This window comes from Pituophis catenifer, unplaced genomic scaffold, assembly GCF_029215685.1.
Source record: "Pituophis catenifer annectens isolate HBS135680 unplaced genomic scaffold, rPitCat1.0.hap2 SCAF_1, whole genome shotgun sequence".
Taxonomy (NCBI): domain Eukaryota; kingdom Metazoa; phylum Chordata; class Lepidosauria; order Squamata; family Colubridae; genus Pituophis; species Pituophis catenifer.
The window spans coordinates 353,703,241-353,728,299 of record NW_027256881.1 but is presented as its reverse complement, the minus strand read 5'-3'; the positions used below and the strand labels follow the sequence as shown (position 1 = coordinate 353,728,299).

At 45.3% G+C, this 25,059-nt stretch overlaps 1 protein-coding gene across 1 annotated transcript in view; it reads left to right on the top strand.

Moving 5' to 3' along the window:
* Positions 1-25,059, top strand: part of FBN3 (fibrillin 3) — a 192,867-nt gene that overhangs the window by 107,645 nt on the left and 60,163 nt on the right. The window contains 10 exon segments of the mRNA XM_070939090.1: positions 2,685-2,807; positions 4,092-4,217; positions 4,310-4,435; positions 7,000-7,122; positions 8,214-8,336; positions 9,066-9,191; positions 10,360-10,482; positions 13,554-13,676; positions 20,501-20,662; positions 24,293-24,361. Coding sequence (XP_070795191.1) covers positions 2,685-2,807; positions 4,092-4,217; positions 4,310-4,435; positions 7,000-7,122; positions 8,214-8,336; positions 9,066-9,191; positions 10,360-10,482; positions 13,554-13,676; positions 20,501-20,662; positions 24,293-24,361 — 1,224 coding nt within the window.

Sequence of the window (25,059 nt, the reverse complement as noted above, 5' to 3'; positions counted from 1 at the left end):
CCACAACCAGAAGCACATTCCACGCATACTTTTCTCAAGGCTGTATCCCAGGTTACCGAAACCAGCCGGAGAGGCGTGATCTCTACAGCCCGCGAAAGTGCTCCGTTGGAGAATGTGATTTATGACACACCCTGGGAGGAGGGGGAAAACAGGGGTCATAGTTGGGCCGTAAATTACGTGAGGCAGAGCTGACTCCACTTGTTGCTCCTAATAAATAACTGGATTTCTTTTGAAACTTGGCTCGAGGCTCATGAGGATGGGAAGAACCCCGATCTTTTAAGAGGGACAGGAAAGGATCAGCCAGGAAAACCCTTAGAGAATAGCCAATCAAGACAGAGCAAATTCGGGATCCTAGAATTTTACCCCAGTGTTGGGGAGGAAGAGGAAAAACTTGGTGGTGTTTCCTGAGAGTCGGCATGGCCGGATCTGATCAGGGGTGCTTCAAGATTTCTCTTGTGGCTCCCTAGAGGTAGTCCTCGCTTTTACGACCATTCATTCGGCAACCCAGGGCCTTCCCTACACCCCAAGCCATCTCCTGCTCCACATAATGACTGCAGTGAGCAGAGACAGGGACTGCATGAGTGCCTTGCTTAATGACAGCAACCATTTAATGAATGTAGTTCTGGGCTCAATCGTGGTCATAAGTCCAGGAGTGGCTATATTGTATTGGTGGTGGGGAGGTCATTGCATCCATGAGTCCACGCCCCCCCCCCTCCCAGATTGCCTTGTGGCCTCCCCAAATTTTATTGCTTCGTTTATTTTATTTTGTTATTTTATTTATCGGTCAAAGAGCCAGCCAGATCTTCAGACTGGATTTGCCATTTTTGTCTGCCTATCTATCGAGTCCTTTCCAAGGACCTTGAATAGACAAATGTGGATGTTTGGATGGTGGTGTTATAAATATCAGGATATAAGGATAATATATGCTGTTCCAAAATATTTTTTTAAATTTTATTTATTTATTTTATTTTATTATTTTATTTTATTATTTTATTTTATATTTTATTTTTATTTTATTTTATTTTACTTTATTTATTTTATTTTATTATTTTATTTTATTATTATTATTATTATTATTATTATTATTATTATTATATCATGTCATGATATCATATTTTTATTTTATTTTATTTCTTATTATTTTATTTTATTATGATTATTTATTATATAAATAATATATCCAAATAATATATCCTAGACAGGATGCCCTCCGTACAGTCACTCATGCTCTCATTATTTCTCAGTTGGATTACTGCAATGCCCTCTACATGGGGCTGCCCTTGGGGTGCACCCGGAGGCTCCAGCTGGTCCAGAATGTGGCCGCGCGGGTTGTTACGGGAGCTTCCCGTTACTCCTGTGTTACACTTCTCCTACGCGAACTTGCACTGGCTGCTGGTGGCTCTTCGGATCCGCTTCAAGGTGCTGGTTCTCACCTATAAAGTCCTACATGGCATGGGGCCTGGGGTATTTCCAAGACCACCTCCTACCGGCCTCCCACCACCCAGTACGCTCACATAGGAATGCCTCCTCCGGGTGCCATCGGCCAGACAATGTCGGCTGGCGGCCCCCAGGATGAGGGCGTTCTCTGTGGTCGCACCGACCCTCTGGAATGGGTTACCCACCGGGCTCCGGACGGCCCCCCAACCTCTGCACTTTCCACGCCAACCTGAAGACATGGCTTTTTTTCAGCAAATTCCCTGATCTGCTGCGAGGTTTTAATTGTCTGGGGATTTTAAATTGGTTTGTTTTAGCACTGTTTTACTGTTATGCTGTTTTTATTCTGTGAGCCACCCCGAGTCCTATGGGAGAAGGGCGGCATATAAATTTGATTATAAATAAATAAATAAATAAATAAATAAATAAATAAATAAATAAATAAATAAAATAAATAATTTTTTTAATTCGTTTGATCTTATAAATTGGGTGTTTTTTTTTTTTTTTTTTTTTATTGCAAAAGTTTTACAATTACATTTTCACCCCTTTTTTCACCCCCCACCACCCTCCCACCCCTCCCCAAACTTCCCATCCTCCCTAAACCTCCCCACCCCTCCCCCCCCAGACTTCCCTATTACATACTCATAACTAATAACACTAATAAATAAACCTGAACCCATCCCTCCCCCTATATAATTTTTCCTCTTTGTCTCTATACATTAAAATATTTCTAATACATTATTTTCAAATAAAAGCTATTTGATACTTTCTAGTTTGGTATTTGTTCTGAACATATTCTATCCACCTTTTCCATTCCCATTCATAAGTCTCTTGTGGTAAATTGGGTGTTTTAATCTGTGTTTCGGCCAAAATATTTAATAATTTTAAGGGATTTTTAATATTTGTATTATCTGTATTTTATCTTGGCTGTTCAGCGCCCTGAGTCCTTCGGGAGTAGGGCGGTATAGAAATTTGATTAATAAATAAATAAATAATAAATAAATAATAATAAATAAATAAATAAATAAATAAATAAATAAATAAATAAACAAATAAATGTCATGATATCATATTTTTATTTTATTTTATTATTTTTTATTACCCTATCCTATCATACTATCATCTTAGTATTTTATTTTATTATTTATTATTATATCATATTGTTTTATTTTATTTTATTTAAATCCCTCCTTTGTCGTTTCCATAAATAACTTGAATGATTATGGCAACCGATTGCTTCCACCCCACAGATATAGACGAGTGCACCATCTTGAATGGCGGCTGCGACACCCACTGTGCCAACGCCGAGGGCAGCTACGAGTGCAGCTGCGGGGAAGGCTATGCGCTGATGCCGGATAAGCGGTCGTGCGTGGGTGAGCGGCTGGGCGATTGTCCCGGGACGGATCCCCTGACTTTCCTTTCAGAGTTGCCTTAAGAGGCCAGATTCTGGCCCGTTCTCAGTTGTGGAAGTTCCCCATGGGGCCTTAGGGGTGGTCTCTCCAGTAGTGGCTTCCACTTACCTACGTTACCGGTTTAGAACTGTGAGCGCGCGCGGCACTTCTGCGCATGTGCGAGCATCCGTGATAATGTCCGGGCGGGTGGACGGAGCCTCCCGCCACCACCACGCCACCCAAACCGGGGCGAACCGGTAGAAACCCACCACTGGGTTTCTCAGCCCGACAGCCGGGGGGGGGGGCTCTGGGGAAGAGCCTGGAGTAGCAGGGGAGAGACCCAGATTCTAATCCTCCCTCAACCATAGAAGCTCCCTGAGGGATTTGTACATTCAATAATCTAACTAGCCCAGAGGAAGCCTAGGGATGATAAGCAGAGCATCTAGCTGGAATGGAGTATGAGGTAGAGAGGGGCTGGCTGGCTGACTGGCTGGCTGACCCCATTTGGGTACCTGCTTGCACTTATTGTACTTAATGTAAAGGGAGAGAGGGAGGAGGAGGAGGAGGAGGAGGAAGGAAATAAAGAAGCAATAGGGGAGGGAGGGAGGGAGGGAGGAGAAGAAAGGAAGGAAGGAAGGAGAAGAAAGGAAGGAAATGAGGAGGGAGAGAATGGTGAAACAGGAAGGAAGGAGGGAGGGAGAGAGGGAGGGAATGGAGAAACAGGAAGCAAGCAAGGAAGAAAGAAAGGAAGGGGAAGATAGGAAGGAAATAGAAAGGGAGGGAGGGAATGGAGAAACAGGAAGGAAGGAAGGAAAGAAGGAAGGAAGAGGAAGGAAGGAAGGAAATGGAAAGGGAGGGAGGGAATGGAGAAACAGGAAGGAAGGAAGGAAGGAAAGAAGGAAGGAAAGAAAGAAGGAGAGAATCATGGAGAGCGGAAGCAGAGAAGGAGATGGAAGGAAAATGAGGAAGAGAAGGGGAAGAAGGAGGGGAAGACTGGTTCATCCAGTGACCCAATCCATTGCAATTCATCCAGCAAGAGCTAACCCCCCCCCTCTGATTAATCTTGAGCCAGGCCCATCTCTCCTTCCTTCTTGCAGGGGCTGTTGTGGGGACCGAACCTCAAGGGAGCCTGGGGACTTGACCCCCATTAGGGAAAGGGCGGGGTCCAAATGAAATAAAGTTACGGGGGTGATTTAGGAAGACACGATGACACCAAGCCAATGCCTGGGGACTTGCATTTCGTCCCCTTCCCCCCTTCCCTCCCAGATATCGATGAATGTGAGGACACCCCAGATATTTGCGATGGTGGCCAGTGCACCAACATCCCCGGGGAATACCGCTGTCTCTGCTTCGATGGCTTCATGGCATCCCTGGACATGAAAACTTGCATTGGTAAGATCATTTTGGATGCCTCCCACAATGTTACCTGCACTTCTCGGGGTGGGAAGGGGACGCCTGCAACCAGCTCCCTTCTCTTCCCCCAGATGTGAACGAGTGTGACCTGAACCCCAACATCTGCCTGCACGGGGAATGTGAGAACACCAAGGGATCCTTCATCTGCCATTGCCAGCTGGGCTACTTTGTCAAGAAGGGGACGACGGGGTGCACAGGTAGGTAGACCACTCGCTGTAGGAGAAGAGCAGGCAAAGCCAGCGGGATGGCGGCGTCAAGTAAGTCATCAGCCTAGAATCATTACGTTGCCATAAATGGTCCAGGCCCAAAGCCTCTTGAATTGGCATCAATTTAGTGTTGAAGATTCTGTTCTGTCCCTGTCTCACACGCACACAAACAGACAGCCGGGGGTTAAATAAACTGGCAGACAACCAAATTCTTTCGATAAGAGGATTGGCAGCAACCCAGTAGCTGCTTGCCAAGAACTTTACTCATAAACAAGATACACACAGTTCAAGAATTGTCAAGTCCAGTCCGTAATTAAATCCAAGGCAGATAATGTTGTTTCCAAAGATGCAATGTGACTCGATAGTAGTTAGTTTTGTCCATCACAGAGTCTGAATGGCCACCTCACCCCCTTATATCCCCTGTGGGGTGTGGTCCAGTGACTCAGCTTAATCTCTGGCATGCCTCCTTTTCTGTTGTGTGCGCTTGTCTCTCCGACGCTGGCGTGGATCCAGCCAAGATTTATCTCCTTCACTGTCCAACTGTGAGGAGATATCTGGCTCCTGGCCAATCTCTTCTCCTACGGGAGACACCTGAGGCATTGCCAGAGAGGAGGGTCCTGGAGAGGGAGACCTGGCCAACTCCTCTCCTTCATGTTCGGAGCCTTCTCCCTCCGATAAGTCGGCCTCGGGGGTCGGAGCCACAACAGATTCATTGACTAGATCAGGTGTCTCCAAACTTGTCGACTTTGAGATTTGTGGACTTCCAGACTCCCAACTTTAAGATTTGTGTCCCATAGGTGCTTGTTCAAGAGTCAACTGGACTTTTTGGTTTTTTCTTTGAAGACGTTTCGCTTCTCATCCAAGAAGCTTCTTCAGTTCTGACTGGATGGTGGGGAATGGAAGAATTTATATTCCTTGCAGGCAGCTGGTCATTTGCATCCTTTTAGGGAGTCGTTAAGGCCACCTGGAGATTTGTCTGTGTCCTCAGGGTCACCTGAGTGGTGCAAGAAGAAGACTTCACCCCCATTTGCACCACTCAGGTGACCCTGAGGACACAGACAAACCTCCAAGTGGCCTCAATGACTCCCTAAAAGGATGCAAATGACCAGCTGTCTGTAAGGAATATAAATCCTATCATTCCCCATCATAGCAATACCACTTAGACTTATATGCCGCTTCACAGTGCTTTACAGTCCTCTCTAAGCAGTTTACAGAGTCAGCTTGTTGCCCCCAACAATCTGGGTCCTCATTTTACCCATCTCAGAAGGCTGGAAAGCTGAGTCAACCTTGAGCCTGGTGAAATTCAAACTGCCAAATTGCAGGTAGCCGGCAGTCAGCAGAAGTAGCCTGCAGTACGGCATCCTAACCACTGCGCCACTGTGGCTCTTATCATCCAGTCAGAGCTGAAGAAGCTTCTTGGATGAGAAGCGAAATGTCTTCAAAGAAAAAACAAGAAAGTTCAGTTGCCTCTTGAAAAAGCACCTTTGGGACAACCAGGACCTGCATGATGGAGAATCTCCATAGACATTTAAGATTTGTAGACTTCAACTCCCAGCAGACCTAGCCAAAGAATTCTGGGAATTGAAGTCTTAAAGTTGCCAAATTTGGAGAACTCCCTGGACTAGATTCTTATAAAGCAATTAAATCCTTTATGAGCTGCCACTTAATGTATGGTCCTGATTCTTTGCTCCTGGCGTTAATTGTGCCAGCTCTTTATCTGTGATCCGCTATAGTGAGAGGTAGAAAAGTCAGCGAAATTGTTGTGACCTAGGCTTACTGAGTCATTACAATACACAATTAGTCCCAAACAAACCTATTTTATTGTAACAGCTGAGAATTACGTTCATTCCCAGCTGAGTCCCAATTAGTTGCAAAACAAATCCTTTGGAAGAAGTCCTTCGGAATAATCACCAACCTTTATCTTCTTTGACTCCCTGCCAAAGGCCTTACTTGGCAAAGCCCCACGGAGTTCAGAAAGAAACAAGAGATGCCGACTGGAAACAGAGTTAGCAACATTGCTTTCCTGCAAGAAGCCCAAGTGCCTTTGTTTCTCTTTTAAGCCTTATGGGGAGCCCAATCATCTCCTGGCCTTACTCCAGAGTCGTCCCTTTTGCTTTAGCTGCTCTTGCCTTCTGGCAGTTCTGCGCATGCATGCACTAGGAACAGGCTCCTCCTGTCCCTCTCCGACTCTGGGGGGTCCAGAGTCCGGGCATCACTCCCAGATGGCCCTGGCCCCATCTCTGCCTCCGACGCAGAGCCCTCGTCCGGGCCTTCCCCAGACTCCAGGACTGGCCCATGTTCCTCCCCAGCCTCCTCACTGTCTGACTCCGCTGCCAACTCTGCAGGCTGCTGGCAGACCACAACAGAAATTAAGGAAAAAATGAAGGAATTTGCTGGTGAGAAATTAAAAGACGGGAACTGTGAAACAGAGCTGGCTCTCAATTCACCAGCAGGCTCCCAGCCAGAAGCCCAACGTTGCAATGTTTAAAAACGAAACGCAAAGCTTTCCTGCCCATAAAGACCACGAGCTCACTTTTTCTCCTTCTGTCCCGCAGACATCGACGAGTGTGAAATTGGGGCTCACAACTGTGACATGCACGCTTCGTGCATCAACATCCCGGGGAGTTTCCGGTGTAAGTGCCAGCTGGGCTGGCTCGGCGATGGGCTGAAATGCAACGGTGAGTGACCAGGGCCGGGGAAAGGCAAACGGCCGTCTGGCCTGGCTCGAAGGGCGAGGATTTGCAACCAGTCTTGTGGCCACATTTGAGGGGAAGAATTTTGGAAGCCCCGGGTAGGTTTCCAAGTGCAGAGTAGAAGATTCTCTGAGCACCTGGAGGTGGTCCTTCACTTACATAAAAAAGAGGTTGAGACCCTGGAAAGAGTGCAGAGAAGAGCAATAAAGAGGATTAGGGAACTGGAGGCTAAAACATATAAAGAACAGTTGCTGGAATTGGGTATGTCTAGTCTAGTGAAGAGAAGGACCAGGGGAGACAGGATAGCAGTCTTCCAATATCTCAGGGGTTGCCCCAAAGAAGAGGGAGTCAAGCTATTCTCCAAAGCACCTGAGGGCAGGACAAGAAGCAATGGAAGGAAACCAATCAAGGAGAGAAGCAACTTAGAACTAAGGAGGAATTTCCTGTCAATTAGAACAATTAATAAGTAGAACAACCTGCCTGCAGAAGTTGTGAATGCTCCAACACTGGAAATTTTTACGATGTTGGATAACCATTTGTCTGAAGTGATGTAGGGTTTCCTGTCTGGGCAGGGGGTTGGACTAGAAGACCTCCAAGGTCCCTTGCAACTCTGTTATTCTATTCTATTCTATTCTATTCTATTCTATTCTATTCTATTCTATTCTATTCTATTCTATTCTATTCACTCTACTCTACTCTACTCTACTCTACTCTACTCTACTCTACTCTACTCTACTCTACTCTACTCTATTTTAAAGACAAGTCTATGAGGAAGCCAGCAGGGAAGGTCACAAATTGTCACATAATGTCTCATTTAACAACCACAGTGACTCACTTAATGACCATGGGAAAAAAAGGGTTCTAAAATCATGTGTGAAGTCATGTGGTGCCTCACCTAAAGAAGAGACCACTTAAGAGGAATTTGTTCATCCTTACGGTAGTCATAACTTGAGGACTTCCTGTATCCAGCGGGAGGGTCTGGGGCCGGAAGCTTTGGCTGGCGTTCCGCAGGCAGTGGGGCTGTGGAGGTGAGACTTTCTCCTTCAGCTCCTTTTTTCCATTTTCCTCCTTTCCAGATCTGGACGAGTGTGCCACCGAGGCGCACAGCTGCAACCTGAACGCCAACTGCCTGAACACGCCGGGATCGTTCCGCTGCGCGTGCCAGGAAGGCTTCAGCGGTGATGGCTACTCCTGTTCTGGTGAGTGAGAAACGTTTACTTCTGAAAGATCCTGTGAGTCTTTCCTGGCTCTGAGCCAGCCTGCTGCATCCACCGTTTCGTCCCCAGAAGGCTTATTTCTTCCCCCACTCCCTAAATCCTCCTAAGCATTAAAAATGTTACAAAATACAATTCAGTTATTCGACAGTGATGGTAAACCTATGGCACGAGTGCCAGAGGTGGCACGCAGCGCCCTCTCTGTGGGCACGCGGGCCGTTGCCCCAGCTCAGCCCCGCCATGCATGTGGGTACACCTCCCGCCAGCCAACTGTTCTTCATGTGTCTGCAACGCATTCGTGGGGTTGGGGCACATGTGGGGAGCGCATGTGGGAGGGTGTGCAGGGTGCACGCGGGGGGTGCACATTCCCGGGGGTGGGCTGGGAGCATGAACAGGGGGTCCGCGCGCATTGCATTTTGCGGCTGCACGGTTAGCCATCACTGAACTACATTAAACAAATTTGGGGGGGGGGTGTTGAGCCACTAGGGTCTTGGAGTACTGAAGGGGGAAGCAGGGTGCATTTTTGATCCATCCAGAAGCCTTGTGAGCTTGGAAATAGCCGTGTCTCTCCGCGGCAGCCATTTTGTGAGGGTGCCCACGACGTGCCCTCAGAGTCCCAAAGGAATCTGCCTGACTAGGAAGGTTTTACAACCTGCTCCTTGAATGTGTGGTCGGCCGGAGGAAAGCCTGACCATGCGCCATTTTCGCCTCCAGATGTGGACGAATGTGCCGACAACGTCAACCTCTGTGAGAACGGGCAGTGCCTCAACGCCCCCGGGGGCTACCGCTGTGAGTGCGAAATGGGATTCAACCCCACTGAAGACAGCAAGGCTTGCCAAGGTGAGCTGATTTGGGAACTGGATAAGAAGGAAGGTTTTTAGGAATTGGGTATTCATGAAAAGAAAACGATGTCAAATCTGGCCCAACTTGGTCCTTTCGGAGAGAAACCCTCTCCACTCCGTTTTGTAGCAAAACTATAATTTTTACTAAAAGCCACGTGGTTACAGTAAAGCAAAGCCAGAACTAAGAACACGCGCGCAAAGATTCTCTACTGAAATGTCTATGGAGATTCTCGACACCCAACTCCTCAGGGTGCCGCCGGCCAAACAATGTCGACTGGCAACACCCAGGGGGAGAGCTTTCTCTGTGGGGGCATCAGCCCTCTGGAAAGAACTGCCCCCGGAGATTCGCATGATCCCCGACCTACGTACCTTTCGCCATGCCCTTAAGACTCTTTTGTTCCAACAGGCCGGACTGGCCTAGAAAATGATTTTTAATTGGGTGTTTGTAGTTTTTAATATAAGAGCCAAATTTTTAATATATTTTAAACTGTTTTTTAAATTTTGTGGGTATATGTTGTTTTAATATGGCTGTACACCACCCTGAGTCCTTCGGGAGAAGGGCGGTATAAAAATTTAATTAATAAATAAATAAATAAATAAATAAATAAATAAATAAATAAATAAATAAATAAATAAGAAAGAAAGAAAGAAAGAAAGAAAGAAAGAAAGAAAGAAAGAAAGAAAGAAAGAAAGAAAGAACTAAGAAAGTAGGAGGAGAAAGAGGAAGGAAGGGGAGAAGGTTATGATAAAGGTAAACGGTAAAAGAGCAGCCCCCAAAAAGTAAAAATGAAAAATGAAAGTTAAAAGATAAGAAGAATGAAAAACGATGGATAAATGACTGTATATATAAATGTGTTTATGAGAAACAAAAATAAAAACTTTTTTGGAAAAAAAAAAGAGAGGGCTCTAAAGGACAGTGAAGCGGTATATTAGTCTAAGTGCTATTGCTATTCTGTTAAACTTCTCAAAAGTTGAGCCAGAGCGTTGATGGGCCTGGGAATCAGACCCTGGTCCAATAAAACAACATCTGAACCCGCAACGAATCAGGAATGGACAAGAAGTTTGAATGCAACAAACGCTCATGTTGTTCTGGGGATCCTTTGCCAGCTCTTTGAAGCAAGAAGGTTGACGTTAAAGCTGCCAAAATGCGCCCTCTTTCCTTTCAGACATTGATGAATGCACCTTCCAAAATATCTGCGTCTTCGGCACCTGCCAGAATCTGCCTGGGATGTTCCGCTGCGCCTGTGACGATGGATACGAGCTGGACAGGAGTGGCGGGAACTGCACAGGTGAGTGGAAAGGATTCACCATTGCTACAGTCGGTCTTCGACCTACCGCCGTTTCTTTGGGGCCACTTTCCAAAGTTGGAACGCCACTGAAAAATGTGACATGGCGACCGGTTTTTGCATTTCACGAACATCACGGCATCCTCGTGGTCACATGATCACCTGACATGTATTCATGACGGTTGCGGCGTCCTGGGGTCACGTGGTCGCCACGTGTGACCGTCCCAGCTGGCTTCCGGCAAGCGAAGTCGATGGGAGAAGCCGGATTTGCTTAATGACTGCACTGGTTTGCTTAAAAGCCATCGGGAGGGGGGAGTCACTTAACAACCTCTTAGTTAGCGTCAGAAATTGTGGTCATAAGTCGAGGACTGCCTGTAGCCAGGGATGGGATTCAAAAATTTTAGTAATCAGTTCTCTGCCTTTTTTCGAGCCTCCAGGAGGGTAAAAATGGCTTTCCTGGGCTCTGGAGGCCCTCCGGAGGCCAGAAACAGGCCTGTTCCTGGACTTCCTGAACTTCTGAGAGGTCTGTTTTTCGCCCTCCCAGAGCCTCCACTACGCTTACCTGGCATCCAAAACGGGCCACGTGGAGACTCCTGGGAGGGGAGGGGAGGGGTGGTCGGGGCCAGCCAGTCCTTGCAACTACCGGTTCAGCGAACCAAATATAAAATTAGCATCCAATTCGCCCGAACCCGTCCGAACTGGTTGAATCCCACCCCTGCCTGTAGCCTATCGGAGTTCCAGGTCCAGGAGTGAGCAGGTTCAGAATGAAAAATAGGCACACGGTTGCTGTGAGAGTTGCATTTTGTGGGTCTCCAGTTATCCAACTTAAGTTTTCATTTTATCACCCCTCTGTTCTGTCCCCGCACCCACCCAGCCAGCCAAGGGTTAAATAAACTCTTCAAACACTCAATCATCAGTGATAAGGAACTTGGCAGCAACTCTGTGGCTGCCTGCCAAGAACTTTTTACTCCGATAACACAGACAAAAATACACACAGTTTGAATAGTCCAAGTTTGTAATTAAAACCACAGCAAATAGGCGTTGTGCCCAAAGGTGCAAAGTGACTCGCCAGAGATTAGCTTTGTCCGTCACAGAGTCTGAATGGCCACCACACTCCCTTTTATAGCCTGTGGGGTGTGGTCCAGTGACTCAGCTTAATCTCTGGCACGCCTCCTTTTCTGCTGCGCACGCTTGTCTCTCCGACAGTGGCGTGGGTCCAACCACAATGTTTCTTCATCACTATCCGACGGCTCAGAAACACCTGGCTCCTGGCCAATCTCTTCTCCTTCGGGAGACACCTGAGGCATTGCCAGAGAGGAGGGTCCTGGAGAGGGAGGCCTGGCCGTCTCCTCTCCTTCATGTTCGGAGCCTTCTTCCTCCGATAAGATAGGCTCGGAGGACGGAGCCACAACACCCTCATTGAAAAAGCATCTTTCCTTCCTTCTGGAATTTATTTTCATCCCGGTCATTTTCCTCTGTGCATCCTAGCTTCACACTTTCCTTTGCAAGCTTGCTTTCCTATCTTGGATCTGATTTTTCTGTCCTCTCCATCCATCTCTTTCTTGCTTTATCTCCTTCTCTAAACTGCTGATCCAGTTCGGCAAAGGAACCATTGAGTCTGTCGTTTGCACCAGTGGTGGGTTTCAAAAATGTTTACTACCGGTTCTGTGGGTGTGGCTTGGTGGGCGTGGCATGGCTTGGTGGGCGTGGCATGGTGGGCGTGGCAGGGGAAGGTTACTGCAAAATCCCCATTTCCTCCTGATCAGCTGGGACTCAGGAGGCAGAGAATAGATGGGGGCGAGGCCAGTCAGAATTTTTACTACCGGTTCTCTGAACTACTCAAAATTTCTGCTACCGGTTCTCCAGAATTGTTCAGAACCTGCTGAAACCCACCTCTGATTTGCACCTCCGTAACTGTCTGGTTTGGCGCAGCGAACAAAAAGGACAGACACAGACACTTCAACGGATAGTTGGGACTACAGAAAAAACAATGGCTACCAACCTGCCTTCCATTGAGGATCTGTATCCTGCACGAGTCAAAAAGAGGGCTGGGAAAATATCTACAGAGCCCCCCGCATCCTGGACATAGATTGTTTCAACTCCTACCCTCAAGTTGACACTATCTATAGGGCATTGCATGCCAGAACAACTAGACACAAAGATAGTTTTTACACACACAAACCCTGGTGCCTATGAGCACTTCATTCCCACAACACTGTCTCATTTCTCAACTTTTTGCCTCTTTCCTGCTTTTTCCCCCCTGTTCGTTTCTTGTGGTTTATCAGTGGTTGTTTCTAACTTATGATTAATGATTGTAGCTATGATTGATGACTATGACCTGTTACTTGCTTATATGTACGCTTTGAGCTTATGCACCTTAGACGAATTCTTTGTGTGTCCAATCAATTAAGAACTATTCTATTCTATTCTATTTACTCTATTCTATTCCATTCCATTCCATTCCACTCCATTCCTCTCCTCCCCTCTCCACTCCACTCCACTCCTCTATTCTATTCTATTCTATTCTATTCTATTCTATTCTATTCTATTCTATTCTATTCTATTCCTTATTCAATTCAATTCTATTCTATTCTATTCTATTGTACTCTGTTCTATTCTATTCTATTCTTATTCTATTCTCTTGTACTCTATTCTATTCTATTCTATTCTATTCTATTCTATTCTTATTCTATTCTCTTGTACTCTGTTCTATTCTATTCTATTCTATTCTATTCTATTCTATTCCTTATTCAATTCAATTCTATTCTATTCTACTCTACTCTACTCTACTCTACTCTACTCTACTCTACTCTATTCTTAATTCTAATATTCTATTCTGTTCTTTTCTAATATTCTATTCTAATCCTCTATTCCATTCCATTCTGTAAATTCCTCCTCCCACCCACACCCTGGATGTCCTTGCCTTTGTTCAGGATCTTCCTCTCTTGCAAACACAAATCAGGCAGATTGCCGCCACAGTGTCGCCAGTGTCCACGGTTGGGCAGCTCCTTCCGCCAAAATCGTAACCCAATCAGCTGTTCCTAGAGAGGGCTGAACTCCTTTCTCTCCGACAGACATCAACGAGTGTGCCGATCCCGTGAACTGCATCAACGGCCTTTGCGTCAACACGCCAGGCAGCTACCTCTGCAACTGTCCTCAGGACTTCGAGCTGAACCCCACCGGAGTGGGGTGTGTGGGTAAGGAGGATCCCCACAGGGTCTCCGGGCGGTGTGCTCAGGCAGGTCCATCACGCAGTGCTGTCCATATCATTATTTTATTCCATAAACTTATATGCCACCCATCCAGTGGTGGGATTCAAAATTTTTTACTACTGGTTCTGTGGGCGTGGCTTGGTGGGCGTGGCAGGGGAAGGATGCTGTAAAATCTCCATTCCGTCCTCAATCCAGGGGAAGGTTACTGCAAAGTCCCCATTTCCTCCCGATCAGCTGGGACTCGGGAGGCAGAGAATAGTTGGGGGCGGGGCCAGTCAGAGGTTGTATTTACCGGTTCTTGAAACTACTCAAAATTTCCGCTACCAGTTCTTCAGACCTGGTCAGAAACTACTGAAACCCACCTCTGCACCCATCTCCCTCTGCAAAGCAACTTGGAGCGGCTTCCAATTAAAAGCATAAATATTAAAAACATTAAATACAGATTTGTTTTAAAAAAAAAAACCAAAATATAACAACAAATCCAGCTGTTGATCAGAACATCTGCACGAGGAATACCTCAGATGCATCCCAAAAGGGCCTAGTTAGATGTAGACCAACCTGGCCCCACTTGGCCTACCCCCAGGGCCTTGAACTACAAATCCCATATTCCCCAGCCCACATGTGAAAGCAAAGTTCCAAGTAGGAGCCTTCTCAAAGAGAGGTCTTCATTTTAAATATATATATATTTAAAATGAATTAAATTAAAATATATATATTGTATATATAAATATATACAAACGAGACGATACCTCCCGCCTACCAGCCATTTGGAAACCCGCCCTTATTGACAAACAAGTCCCTAACACGACGAATGACACCAGACCCACACTCACGAGAGCCACACAGGATGTCACCACCACACATCCACGCAGAAAGCAGACTCAAACCCACACTGATAATGAGCCACGACCAAGGACCAGAAGCCAGACCGCAGCTGCATCATTAGCCACTTTAAACCCCTCCAATCCATACATGAAGCAGACTGACACCCACCATGAAGAGCTCGCACGGCCACAAACACGAAGCCAAACAACAACAACGCAGCTCACCAGCTCAAATCCCCCTGCAACTCAGACTAAGCTGAGCACAACCAAGCCCCCACCCAAACAGAACACACCCCCAGCCAATCAGAGCACAACCAACCCCCCATCCAATCAGAGCACAGCCAAGCCCCTAACCAATCAGAACACACCTCCACCCAATCAGAACACAGCCAAGTTCCCACCCAATCAGCTCACACCCCCACTAGCAGTTAAAAGGAAGAGACAGCTGCGATCTCACATTGCTCCTGGAAGCACGAAGCCGAGAACACCAGCCTGAAGATGACGAATGAGACTTCGTCGAAACGTCGCCAAGAAACCTCCAATTTTACGCGGGAGAAAACCTGAATAACCAAAGACATATATATATATACATATATATATATATATATATATATATATATATATATATATATATAGTTTTTTCATGGAAAACAAGATGTTAAATGTTTTGCTTAGTTTTTGTGTTAATTTACCCTATTTTTTCTCTTTTCTGTTGTTGTTAGGGTTGAATGAATGCTATTTGTTTCATCTTCTTTGTTAGTTTTATTGTTTTGCTTTTTATTTTCTGTGAAGGAGACGTCTTCGTTTTGACCTGCTAAATCGCCTTTTCTGTTTGCAAGCCTCATTAATCCCTTTTTCATTGGCATCCTTCCGTCTCAAGAGACGATGGTATCGTGCTCTGTAAAGAGGTCCTAAAACAGCATTTTTTTAGTGTGACTAAAAAGGCCAATTGGAGAGTGGCCATCCCTTCCACACGGAGGGCAGATCCATTCCGTCCCCTGCCCAACCCCCAGATTTCGCTGGTTACGGGACTCCCTCTTTGCCAAGTGTCTCTTCGGATTGGAGAAGGCCATGCTGCGTCTTTTGCCTCCAAGCTGAACGATCGGAGGCCAAGGTTTCCCAGTCGTTAATGTCCATTCCCAGGACCTTTCGGTCCCTCTTGCAGATATCCTTATTGTTAAGGATATTGTTGTTGTGTTACCAACCAGCAGAGTGTATGCACAAGGAAACGTTGCTGAGAGCAATGAATAAGAGATATGCAAACTGGTTTATCAAAAGCTTACTTTATAGTAGAAAAACAGTCTCATAGTCTTTAAACAAATGCCAAGTCTTTGCCAGTTAAATCAGTCCAGTAGTTACAGATATCGTCTTATCAAACAAACATTAGTTGGTTAGAATAACAAACTCACTCTGGTTCACACACCACGATGGTAGCAGATCCATCAAACGATGATTAGCAGATAGCAACTCCTCTCAATGGTAGCAAGCATACTCTGGTAGCATATCATACAGGGCCGGATTTTCCTATAGGCTAACTAGGCTTCAGCCCAGGGCCTCAAGATCAAGAGGGGCCTACATTCAAATTGTTAGCAAAATTAAAATTACACTTTCACTATAGGTGAAAGGTAAGGTGACCAGATTTTAACATTGGTAAAGAGGGACATTGTGGGCGTGGCTTATTTTGTGGGCGTGGCTAGCTGTTCATGTGACTGGGTGGGCGTGGCTAGCTGGTCATGTGACCGGGTGGCCATGGCTATGTGTATAGGGTAAGGTGAACAGATTTTAACATTGGTAAGAAGGACACCATTGTGGGCGTGACTTATTGTGTGGGCGTGGCTTGGAGGCCATGTGACTGGGTGGGCGTGGCTAGCTGGTCATGTGACCGGGTGGCCGTGGCTATGTGTATAGGGACTACTCAGAGGGCTGAAAAGTCATTTCTGACAGGTCCTCACACTTTTGACTGGTCCTCACACTTATGACCATCCTCACATTTATGCCCGTGCAGTATTCTTAACAACCATGTCACTCATTTCACAACTGCTTCTCTTCACCATGGTGACAAGATAGGGCAAAAACGTAAAATTTGAGGACAGTCGTAAGTTCGAGGACTGGTCAAAAGTGTGAGGACCAGTCAAAAATAACTTTTTCAGCCCTCTGAGTAGTCCATATGCACAAAAGGACTAACCAGAGGGCTGAAAAAATCATTTCTGACAGGTCCTCGCACTTTTGACTGGTCCTCACACTTATGACCATCCTCACATTTATGCCCGTGCAGCATTCTTAACAACCATGTCACTCATTTCACAACTGCTTCTCTTCACCATGATGACAAGATAGGGCAAAAATGTAAAATGTGAGGACAGTCGTAAGTTTGAGGACTGGACAAAAGTGCGAGGATCAATCAAAAATAACTTTTTCAGCCCTCTGAGTAGTCCATATGCACAAAAGGACTAACCAGAGGGCTGAAAAAAGTCATTTCTGACAGGTCCTCGCACTTTTGACTGGTCCTCACACTTATGACCATCCTCACATTTATGCCCATGCAGCATCCTTAACAACCATGTCACTCATTTCACAACTGCTTCTCTTCACCATGGTGATAAGATAGGGCAAAAAACATAAAATGTGAAGACAGTCGTAAGTTCGATGACTGGTCAAAAGTGCGAGGACCAGTCAAAAATAACTTTTTCAGCCCTCTGAGTAGTCCATATGCATAAAAGGATACAGCAATAGAGAGGGATGAAGGAAGGGAAGGGAAATTAGAGTAGGAGTGAGGGTAAGAGGGGGAGGAAGAGAGGAGAAGGAGAAAGGAAGAGGAAGTAGGGAGGAGAAGAAGAGGGGGGGAAGAGAAAGTAAGAAGGAAAGAAAAGAGAGAGGTGGTAGGTTTGAGGAGAAAGATTGCTGTACAATAAAAAAGATGAAAGGGAAGAAAGCCAACCCCAAACAAATATAAAGATATTAAGATAAAGAATGAATGGTTAAACTTTAAAGAATAAAAGAGAACAAATATGAATAAATAGCAGTAATTAGAAACACACATACAAACATACAATTTATTTTCTTTGAACAGAGTATTTGGCCGGTTCACAAATTTAAACAGTGTTTAGTCACTTCAATTAAATTTACAATTTCTATATTTCCTTTTTGCCATATTTATTCCTCATCTATTTTTTTTAAAAAACCAATATTACCCTTCATCCTCATCTCTAATCTTAATCAAATTCAATTTTTCCCTTCTATTCTATATTATACCCCTTTCCATTGTCATCTATTTTTATATCCATCCTCACATTGTTTAATTATGTAATTATGTAATACAGTTGTTTAATACAAATTCAACATTTTAATATAAATCAATTAGTTATAAAACTATCTTTTTTGTATATTAATCAATATGAACATGAATATTCCAATTATTTCCATGCAATCCAATTTCTTACAAATCAATTAATTATATTTACCAATAATAATAAACCAAATAATTTCCCCCATATATTCCTCTGAACCACAACTTAAACATTTCTGCTTTCAACACAATATACAATTAATAGTATCTCAATTCAATTATTACAATTCCCTAGTTAAATACAGCTTTTTTTTCTTTTGTGTTTTAAAATCTTGAACTCTCCTCCTAAATTTCCCATTGTTTGCAGTTTTTCACCTACCTTTTTTGGGGAGGAAAAATAAAAATAAAAATAAATCTCTCTCTGCCTCATTTTGTCACGTTGCACCAAAGATCCTGGTTTCGGTTTCGTTTCTGCAGTTTAGCTAGGGGGAAAAAAAACTGCTTCAGGAACTCTTTACACTGATTGCCCTTTGAAGCCCCAGGCAAGAGTTTAAACAGTTTTTTTTTCTTCTAGCCATCAGCTGGGGCTCAAGAGGCAGCGGGACTGAGGAGGCAGAATGAAAAATCGGGACTTTTTTGAAACGCCGCGGGACGCGGGACAAATTGCTAAAAAGCAGGACTGTCCCGCCAAAAGCGGGACGTCTGGTCACCTTAGTGAAAGGGCCTCATAAGTGGAATAGCCCAGGGCCTCTTTTCATCTAAATCCAGCCCTGATATCATATCAGCTTCATCATCAATCTGAATACGTTACAATACCTTGCTTAAATACTTTCACAACCAGTCATTACCTAATTACAGCGTGACTCAGCATTACAATGAATCAGCAGGAAAACCTTTAAAGTCACATAATACATTTACAGATTAAAGGTACAATACACATATATTGCCTGGACAACTATTAGGCTCAAACCATATCCTAACACTTATATCGCAGCTGAGGTCTCCCTCTGGGGCGCTTTCCCGGCACTAATTCTCCATCCAGGAGATCTTTCAGAATCCGACCATCGGCCATTCTCACGACATGCCCCAGCCAGCGTAGACGTCGCTCTTTCAATAGTGTATACATGCTAAAAATTCCAGCACATTCCAGGACTGCGCTATTTGGAACTTTGTCCTGCCAGGTGATGCCAAGAATTCGTCGGAGACAGCGCATATGATCCCTTTTTATTTAATATTTTTTTTCTCTGCTTATTAAATTAAATTGCAGATAGTCCTCGACTTACAGCAGCTCAAAGTTACGACGTCCCTGAAAAAAAGTGACTTACGATCATTTTTCATACTTCAAACCGTTGCAGCCTCTCCATGCTCAAAATTCAGATGCTTGGCAACTGATTCGTATTTATGACTGTCGCCATGTCCCGGGGTCACGCAATCGCCTTTTGCGACATCCTGACAAGCAAAATCTGTGGGGAAACCAGTTTCATTTAACAACCGTGTGACTAATTTACACTTCACTCAATTACTGATTCACTTAACGACTGTGGCAAGGAAAAGTTGTAAAATGGGACAAAACTCACTTAATGAACAGAAATTTTGGGCTGAATTGTGGTCGTAAGTTAAGGACTACCTGTATTTGCCTTATAATTCTTTCCATTCCAGGAGAAGAGAGAGTCTGTCAGTCAGTGGGTCGGTCATCCTTGCATAGGATGGGCAACTTTAAGATGCATGGACCTCAATTCCCAGAATTCCATCTGGCTGGGGAATTCTGGGAGTTGAAGTCCGTCATCTTAAAATGGTTATGGCTGAGAAACACTCAGCTAACAGATGACATGATGGCTGTTGCATTGGGAAAAAACATATCCCTCAGCTGATCTGACCCAGGAAGAATTCCCACCCAGAATACCAACTGCCTCTTGGATGCATCCTTGGACCTAAAGCCCCCCAACGCCATCTAACTAACAATCTGAACTGAACTCTCCACACGCCATCCTTAGTGAAGCGTGCAAACCAGTGCCTGCATTTCCTGCATCGGATGAGGAGAGCACATCTTTCTCCTTCTTGTCCTGGCCACTTTTTACAGAGCCACGATCGAGAGCACTTTAACAAATCGCATCCCTGTTTGGTTCAGTGGCAGCAGCGCCTCAGATAGAAAGTCCTTACAGAGAGTGGTGAGGACAGCAGAGAAGATCATAGGAAGCTTGCTTCCAGCCATTCAGGATACTGCTATGGGCTTAGAGCTCCAAGGGTTGTTAGAGACTCCACACACCCAGTCCAGGGTCTGTTTCTGTCGCTCCGCTCTGGGAGGAGGTTTCAAAGTATTTGTAGTAGGACTACCAGATTCTGTAACAGCTTTCTTCCCTTGGCCATCCGTCTGGTAAACTCACAAGATTCGTTTTTCTCGCCATGTACATGTAGACATCCGAACTAGACTGTGTTGTCTCCCTGTGTCATATAATATACATGGATATATGCATAATTTTTGCATTTGTTTATTTGTTTTGTCGTGTTTATGCAGTGTCTATTGGAGGGGAGGGGGAGCCTTGGAGAGCTCTACGCAACAAAATTTCATTTTAATGTAGGCCAATTAGTGTACATTCAAAGTGACAATGAAGTTATTCTAAGTAAAGTCATCTTCCACCGCCTCCTGCAGTTTTCCTTCACTCTCCTTCTGTTTCCCTCCCTCTCTCCTTCCCGCCCAGACACCCGAGTGGGGAACTGTTTCCTGGACACGCAAGACCGTGGCGACGGCGGGATCTCGTGCAGTGCTGAAATCGGTGTGGGCGTTACACGGGCTTCCTGCTGCTGTTCCCTGGGCCGGGCCTGGGGGAATCCCTGCGAGCTCTGCCCGGCTGCCAACACCAGTGAGTAGGGCAGCCGTGCCAAGGCTGAATCGCTGGACCAATTGATTTGTGCGGTTGATTTCCTGCAGGAGGTTTGCAGGCACTAAAGTAGCAACACAAGAAGACTTCGAAACAAAACCGCCAACAATCTTGTCAGAGTAGTGGCAAGGTGATCTGGTTGGGAGGAATCTGTCAGTATCCCCTCTGTCCTGGTCAGATCACGCCCCAGTGTCCTTGAATAACAGAAGAGCGGATTGAGAAAGGGACCTTAGAGGTCTTCTAGTCCCACCCCCTGCTCAAGCAGGAGACCCTGCCAGTCTCATCCCAGACAAAGGACTGTCCAATCTCTTCTTAACCCAAAGGTGCTTTTTTCAAGAGGTAACTGGACTTACCTTTGTTTTTTCTTGAAAATGTTTCACTTCTCATCCAAGAAGGAGATTCCAACTCTTGTTCTGTCCCCCTTCCTCACACAGGCAAACGTAATACCAAGCACGCCTGCCAATATTTTATTAGGTAAACAGATTAGAATTCCTGGCAGACCAAGGTTTTGGCAGCAAACTGCCGAATGCCTGCCAAGACCGTTTTCATTCCCATAAAGCAGAAGAGGACTTATCGTCAGTCCGTTCCAGGAGCAATAAATTATCCACGAGACAAGAGTTTAGTCAATGTTCAGTCCAAAATATATCCAAGCCGAATTTCAGAGATCACGATGTGACTTTCAGGGTTTAACTTTGTCCGTCACAAAGCCTGAAGAGCAATCCCACCCACTTTTATTCCTGGTGGGGCGTGGCTCCGTGACTCAGCTCAATCTCTGGCCCTCCCACGCCTCTTCCGTTGCTGCGCACGCTTCTCCCTCCGACGCTGCCTGGGATCAAGCCAGGATTCATCATCCTCGCTCCCTATCAATTGGTGCTCCGATATGCCTTCCTCCTGGCACATCCCAGGCTGTTCCTCCTGGCCTTCAAAGGGAACCTGAGGCGTTGCCAGAAAGGAGGGTCCTGGAGAGGGAGGCCTTGTCAATTCCTCCCCATCACCTTCTGAGTCCTCTTCCTCTGCTAGGACAGGCTCGGGAATCGGGGTCACAACAACTCTGTTACTCTGTTTTATTCTGTTACTCTGTTTTATTCTGTTATGTTGTTGTTCAGGGGTGGGATTCGAAAATTTTAGCAACCTTTCTCTGCCCGGTTGCTGGCTGGGTGTGGCCATGGTAGGCGTGGCCTACTTGGCCTCCTGCACCATAGTGGCGGGGAGGGGCATTTTCACCCTCCCCAAGCTCTGGAGCTTTCCTCGAGCCTCCGGGAAGGCAAAAACACCCTCCCCCGGGCTCCGCCTCCCAAAGCCTCCGCGTGGGCCCTGCACTTACCTGGCATCCAAAACGGGCCGCGTGGAGACTCCGGGGAGGGGAGGGGAGAGGAGGGGAGAGGTGGGCGGGGGCCACCAGTCCTTGCAACTACCGGTTCAGCGAACCAGATGTAAAATTAGCATCTGGTGAACCGGCTGAATCCCCTGTTGTTGTTATTCTGTTGTTATCCTTCTTGGCCTCTCAGTGGCAGTTGATACCATCAACCGTGGTATCCTTTGGGGACGGCTTCAGGATCTGGGGTTTGAATCCTTTCTCCAAAGCTGGTCCCGATTGGTGTTGATAGATAGTGAGAGGGTCAACCCCCGTGGCCACTGCTTTGCGGTGTGTTTCAAGTACTCTCAGTACTCTCCCCCCACCTTTTTAACATCTGCATGAAACCACCAGGTGAGACCAACCAACACCACGGGATGAAAAGAGAGGGGATATGATAGCATCTTCCAATATTTGAGGGGCTGCCCCCAAAAAGAGGCGGTCAGCTTATTCTCCAAAGCCCCTGAAGGCAGGAGAAGAAGCAACATATGGGAACCAAATCAAGGAGAGAAGCAACCTGGAACTAAGGGGAAACTCCCTAACAGTGAGGACAATTAATCAGTGGAACGACTTGCCACCAGAAGTTGGGAATGCTCCAACACTGGAGGTTTTTTAAGAAGAGACTGGACAACCCTTTGTCTGAAATGGTATAGGGTTTCCTGCCTCAGCAGGGGGTTGGACTAGAAGACCTCCGAGGTCCTTTCCGACTCTGTTATTCTTTTGTTCTGAAGCATCATCAATATGCCGATTTATTTATTTATTTATTTATATTTTATTGCATTTCTATACCGCCCTTCTCCCGAAGGACTCAGGGCGGTGAACAGCCACAATAAAACACATAAATACAAAAATTTAAAATAGAATAAAAACGAATTAAATAATTTGGCTGAAACAAATTTAAAATACCCGATAATTTAAAAACAAATTAAAATTTACAGTTAAAAGGGGAGAAGATTTAGGCCAGGCCAGCTTGATGAAATAAGAGAGTCTTGAGCACGCAACGGAAGGTGCGCAGATCCGGGATCCTCCGTATCTCCGGGGGGAGCTCGTTCCAGATCGTAGGTGCCCCCACAGAGAAGGCCGATGATGGTTAACTTTACATCTCCTGCCTAGGAGATTTTGATCTCCTTCCTGAAGACAGCTCACATCCTTGACACTCTAGATTTGGTGAGCCCTGAGCTCTCCCCATGGGCAAATCCGAAAAGCAGAACAATCTTATTTATCCCCTTCTTCACAAGCTGGTATCATCGGCTTCATTGCTTCACCTGTGAAGGAAGCTGGAGGGTGGGAAGAGGACCCCAGACTCAAAAGGAATCAGAATTATCTTCTTCTTTTTTGCACAAATTTCAGTAGGATAGTTTTATTTTTTTTAATTTTTAAAATAATTTTTATTAAGCAGTTTTTTTAAAAAAACAAACAAAAACAGATATTTACATCTTCTTCTTTTCAACATCTTTGCATCAGTAGTCCATATTTATACATTTTCTCTTTCTTAACTTAATCTATCTTTTATACATATATTTCTAGTATATCATACATATATATTCTCTTAATCTAAATGTTTTATTTACATTTAACATAAACAGGTACCTAGTTTCCTTTCCACAATTTTTATCTTCCCATTATATCAGAATTATCTTAATTTTAAAGTGCTTCGAAGTCTCTTTTAATGGAAAGCTGTTTCAAAAATCAATATTTTTCAACCTTGGTGGTCACTTTAAGACAGGTGGATTTCAACTCCCAGATGTGAAGTTTCCGAAAGATGCCCTAATTAATTCATGAGCCATGAGCCGAACTTCAAAGGAAATATAGTCATTTATTAGGAGCAACATTCCGGCAATACTGGGATGCAGTTAGAACTAATCCCACGTAGATTTACGTTTCCCTATGACCCTGTCTCTCCCCTCCTCTCTGACCATGTCATAAATCACATTCTCCAATTAACCACTTTGGCTGGCTGTGAAATCCAACACCCTCCTTCTGATTGCGGTCAGGAAGAATGTATGGAATGCACTTCAGTTAGGGAAATCAATCAGCTCTATCAGTTCTCCCTCCCTCCTGCTCATGGCAACTTGAAAGCTTTGCAAGTTGACATTCGGCTCCCCTCACTTCCCGAGGGCGACCTGCGCAAAGCAAAGAAATGGCTGACTGGGGAATTCTGGGAGTTGTAGTCCACCCGTCTTAAAGTGACCACCAAGGTTGAAATAAAGATACCCCAAAAATCTAAACTCCATCTGGAATCACTTCTCACCCTACAGCCGAATACAAGACCCTCTGTCCGGGCGGTGAAGGCTTCCGGCCGAACCCCATCACGGTCATTTTGGAAGGTAAGTCAGTCGATCACTTGGGTCTCAGGTGGAGGGGCTGAAAAGGATCTCTTGGGCCCTCCTGAACTTGGAGACCCTCTGAAATTCAGGCCCGGAGCGCATCTTTTGATGCCAAAACCCTTGGATATTAAAAACGCATCCGTTACTAGTGGCAGCCCTGGGAAAAATTTCCGGGCTTTAAAAGAACATTCGGAGGGCATCATTTTTATGGAGATGATGAACTGTGGGAAGAGCTAAAAAGCGAGAGAGAGAGAAAGAGAAAAGCATCCAGTTTGGCTGCAGAATAAAGGAAAATATTGAATTGGATTGATCGGCTAGGTTGATCCTTTAATCAGGAGTTGGCACGTTTTCGGATCTCTGCTGCAATTCAAATTAATTAGTCAGTTATTTGCAATGTTAAGGCCATTTGGTATGTACGCTTGGAACCCATTTGTAATTCTGGTGCCATTCTTCAAGCTACTCTCCAGAAAAAAAGGCTGAACATTTTTTGCCCGGAAGGTTTCAGATAATGAGAATTTGGGGCAGCTCCAAGGGAACCGTGCAGAAGGCGAACATTTTGGGCTCCGTGTGCCAGAAAGTCAGAAAATGCCTCACTTGATTTTGTACGTTTTGTACGTTCCTCCACCTCACCCCGAACAAAAGAGAAGCTTCGTTCTTTATCCATTCATTAAGTTTTTAAAATAACAGAGTCCAATTAT